This window comes from Coregonus clupeaformis, chromosome 28 (assembly GCF_020615455.1).
Source record: "Coregonus clupeaformis isolate EN_2021a chromosome 28, ASM2061545v1, whole genome shotgun sequence".
Classification (NCBI taxonomy): Eukaryota; Metazoa; Chordata; class Actinopteri; order Salmoniformes; family Salmonidae; genus Coregonus; species Coregonus clupeaformis.
The window spans coordinates 19,155,297-19,158,876 of NC_059219.1; the positions used below are offsets into that span (position 1 = coordinate 19,155,297).

The following is a 3,580-nucleotide window of genomic DNA, read 5'->3' on the forward strand; positions in this document are numbered from 1 at the left end:
GCCATGACAAGGATTCCATCCACCTTTATTGATGACCTCTGAAGCACAGCAAAACCCATGTGGATTGTGAGCAACATGAACGTGCCCAAGTTTACACTACGATCAAATAACATCCATGGCAAAGCTCTATTGAAGTGTTAATCAAGGAGTGATTAAGACAATATAACTTTTTTAATGCTGTTGCTGGTCAATTTTATGTGAGAAAAATCTTTCATTGATATATATTTTTTAATGTCAATAAGATCAGTGTAGAACTGAAAAGAATAGTTAGAGCAATAGGTTTTAGAATGAAGGATTCTTATGAACTAATGTTGAGAATTCTCAAGCAGAAGTCTGTTCCAGAAAGAGAGATCATTGAGTTAGCATGTGTACTTTAGACAGATCCTGATCGGCCTTCAGATGCAGAGGAGAGGCTAACGTGTGCACACCATGGTGACGCCAGTCTTGGAGATGACCCAAAGACGGCCCAGGTCGTAGGTCACGTGGCCCATGTGCATGCACATTGGGATATTGGTCCATCCAGTGCCCTCTGGTTTACTGGCCGTGATGCCGTCTCTGTGTTGAAGAAAGGGGTGGGGTTCACGTTTTGAAAGCTTATCCGTTTTTTTTAAGTACATACATTTCTGGACATTAATAATTGTATATAGCCATTGATTTTTTAAGAATATAACTTCTGCCTCTTGAGCTATATACAACCACATCAGAAGCCAAAATGTAAAATGTTAATCAATTGTTTGTAAACCATGTTATTGTAAACAAACAATGTATAGCTTTAAAAAACATGTTTCAAACAAAAAGTAAAAACATAATTGGTCTGTCTTTGCATTCATAGCTCCATCTATGAATTTGAGAGTGGTTACATTTCTCTTGTCCCATACCTCAGCTGTTTACCAAAACAAGTGGCGGGGTGGCCGTGTAGTTGTTTTTTATCCCAAACTGTAATGGGACATCCAACTTTTACATATTTTATCGTACACTGTCTACACATTTCTTTATAAGTCTTATAAGTTTAGATCTGATTATATTTGACTGATTTTATTTATGTATCTATTTAAATGTTTCTGTAAAGAGCTTCAAAAAGTATGTACAGTAAGGATAAGAGTTATAATTAAAAGTATATCACTATTATTATAAGTTATTATTACAAGTCATTTTCAAATGAGTTAATCATGTTGAGGGGGGAAAAGAGGGACACTATACATATAGTTAAGTATCAACCTTACCTGGTATAAACATCACCCAAAGAGTTGACCCCAAAGACACTACCATCAGTTGCCACCTCAATCATGGAAAGCTTGCCGCCAATGAGATTCCACCCCTTGTTTTGGCAGTCTTGATTCAGCTGGAAACAAACAGATAAAATCAGGGTTTTAGGACCATTTCTACAGTTATAATACTACAGTTGTAAAATAACAGACACTCCACACTCTACTACTCTACTCCAGATCTCACACTCTTTCCCAGATCTTACAATCATTAAGAAGATATCATCATTCTTGTTGACTGCCCAGCACCCAAAGGGTCCACAACTGTAGTACTTCACAGCTCCTGGCAATCCTGTCCATGGAATGGGTGAACCTGGACCCTTGTAGCCAACTGTGGCACTACTTGTCAGACAGAATGGAGTATCGTCCATGTTGGCCCCCACAATAAACTGGTTACCCCCAGCATCCACCTGCTTCAGAAGGCCTGAAGACCACAAAGACAGACAAGAAAACAATGAATCAGGCAGTGGTGTAAAGTACTTCAGTCGTTTTTTGGGGTATCTGTACTATACTTTACTATTTATATTTTGGCAAACTTTTACTATTACTTCACTAAAGAAAATAATGTACTTTTTATTCAATACATTTTCCCTGAAACCCAAAAGTACTTGTTACATTTTGTCAGGAAAATTGTCCAATTCACACGCTTATCAAGAGAACATCCCTGGTCATCCCTACTGCCTCTGATCTGGCGGACTCACTAAACAAAAATGCTTCCTTTGAAAAATTGTCTGAGTGTTGGAGTGTGCCCCTGGCTATCCGTCAATACAAATAAAAAACATGAAAATTGTGCCGTCTGGTTTGCTTAATATAAGGACTTTGAAATGGTTTATACTTTTACTTTTACTTTTGATACTTAAGTACATTTTAGCAATTCCATTTACTTTTGATACTTACGTATATTTAAAACCAAATACTTTTAGACTTTTGCTCAAGTAGTATTATATTGGGTGACTTTCACTTTTACTTGAGTCATTTTCTATTAAGGTATCTTTACTTTTACTCAAGTATGACAATTGAGTACTTTTTCCACCACTGAAAGTAGGTGTCCTCTGGATAAATATTGAGCAATGCTCTCTACTTACCTGCAGCTTGCACCCAGTTACCGGCCACATACTTGTAGATTGAGTCTTCCTTGTTGACACCCCAGATCCCTGCTGGTCCCACAGTGATATGCTTCAGGGAACCAGGCAGGCGGATCCATTTATCAGCTACCAGGTAGTAGGGGATTTGACTTGTGTCCGTTGCAACCACTTGTCCCAGTCCTGCGTCGATCTGCATCAGATTATTGATGTTTAGTACCTCCTGACAGTCCCATGCTATGGAGACGAAGACATATGAGTAGAGGACACCAAGAAAAAGGAGGATGACATTATGGAGCAAACTTCATCAATTCCAAGTTGAGCAAGCATGCTTCAGATGATGGTAACTTACCATGACTGATGGTCAGGAGACAGAGGACCAGTAGGACGGCTGCAGTGGCTCTCATGATGTCTATGTAGATCTACAGTATAAGTTTGGTTGTACACCAGATTTCAATTGTCCCCTTGCAGGACTTTGCGCTTTTATAGCCCTGCACACAGCTTTGACAGCAATGATGGCTTCCTGTTCCACCTGTTCGACGAGTTGATGGGAGGCTGGACCCGGACCCCGACCCGGACCCGGATCCGGACCTGGACCCGGACCCGGGGAAGTAAAAAATGATGCTGTCACTGCTTCCTGTTATCAAAAACTTTGGATAAATAGCCCAATGTCAAAACACCGTTTTGAACTGTCCCAAATCAATAATAATTGAAAACCTAAAATGTACTATCTTCACATACATGTGCAACAATAGTATTCAGATGGCTTTTATTTTTTTAAACTAACACGTTATGAACTGCATATGAGCCAAAAACGCTGTAGTTTTGATCACTCATATCGATGGGGGGGGGGGAAATCAGGTTGTATGCGGAAACTGGAAAGATTTTAACATCACTGGTTAGAAGACAGCGTGTCTGATGGAGATTCAGGTATGCTGCTGAAACGGGGAAGGAAACAACATCTGTTTGTTTTTTATTTAACTTCAACGAATTACGACCCTACGTAGGACATCATCAGTGACCAAGGTTGGGGTTGGGGTTGGAGTGTGTAGTCATGCTGTACTTCGCTCCGCAAGTACAATGATACACATTACATTACAATGGAACAATTTGATTAGTGTAATGTTAGCTAGCTACAAAGTTGTCTTTGTATCAAAGATAAAGGTGTAGTATAGAGAAAATATCGAGGTTAGCTAGCCAGCTACATTCGTTCGCAGCGACGCCGTTATTCAA

General features: G+C 39.6%; 1 protein-coding gene across 1 annotated transcript; it reads right to left on the reverse strand.

The window, feature by feature from the left end:
• Positions 1-210: 210 nt before the first annotated feature.
• LOC121561426 (fish-egg lectin-like) lies at positions 211-2,807 on the reverse strand. Its single transcript, XM_041873989.2, has 5 exons — positions 2,700-2,807; positions 2,351-2,584; positions 1,472-1,689; positions 1,224-1,342; positions 211-555 (listed from the first exon to the last, which is right to left on the reverse strand). Exons 1-5 carry the CDS (start codon positions 2,752-2,754, stop codon positions 414-416), a joined length of 768 nt encoding a protein of 255 aa, XP_041729923.2. The 5' UTR covers positions 2,755-2,807; the 3' UTR covers positions 211-413.
• Between the last annotated feature and the right edge of the window lie 773 nt (positions 2,808-3,580).

Coding starts and splice junctions, on each gene's coding strand:
- LOC121561426 (XM_041873989.2), bottom strand. CDS start 2,754: ATGAGAGCCACTGCAGCCGTCCTACTGGTCCTCTGTCTCCTGACCATC. Junction 1,690..2,350: donor TAACTGGGTGCAAGCTGCAG/GTAAGTAGAGAG, acceptor TGTGGTCTTCAG/GCCTTCTGAAGCAGGTGGAT. Junction 1,343..1,471: donor ATGATATCTTCTTAATGATT/GTAAGATCTGGG, acceptor GTTTGTTTCCAG/CTGAATCAAGACTGCCAAAA.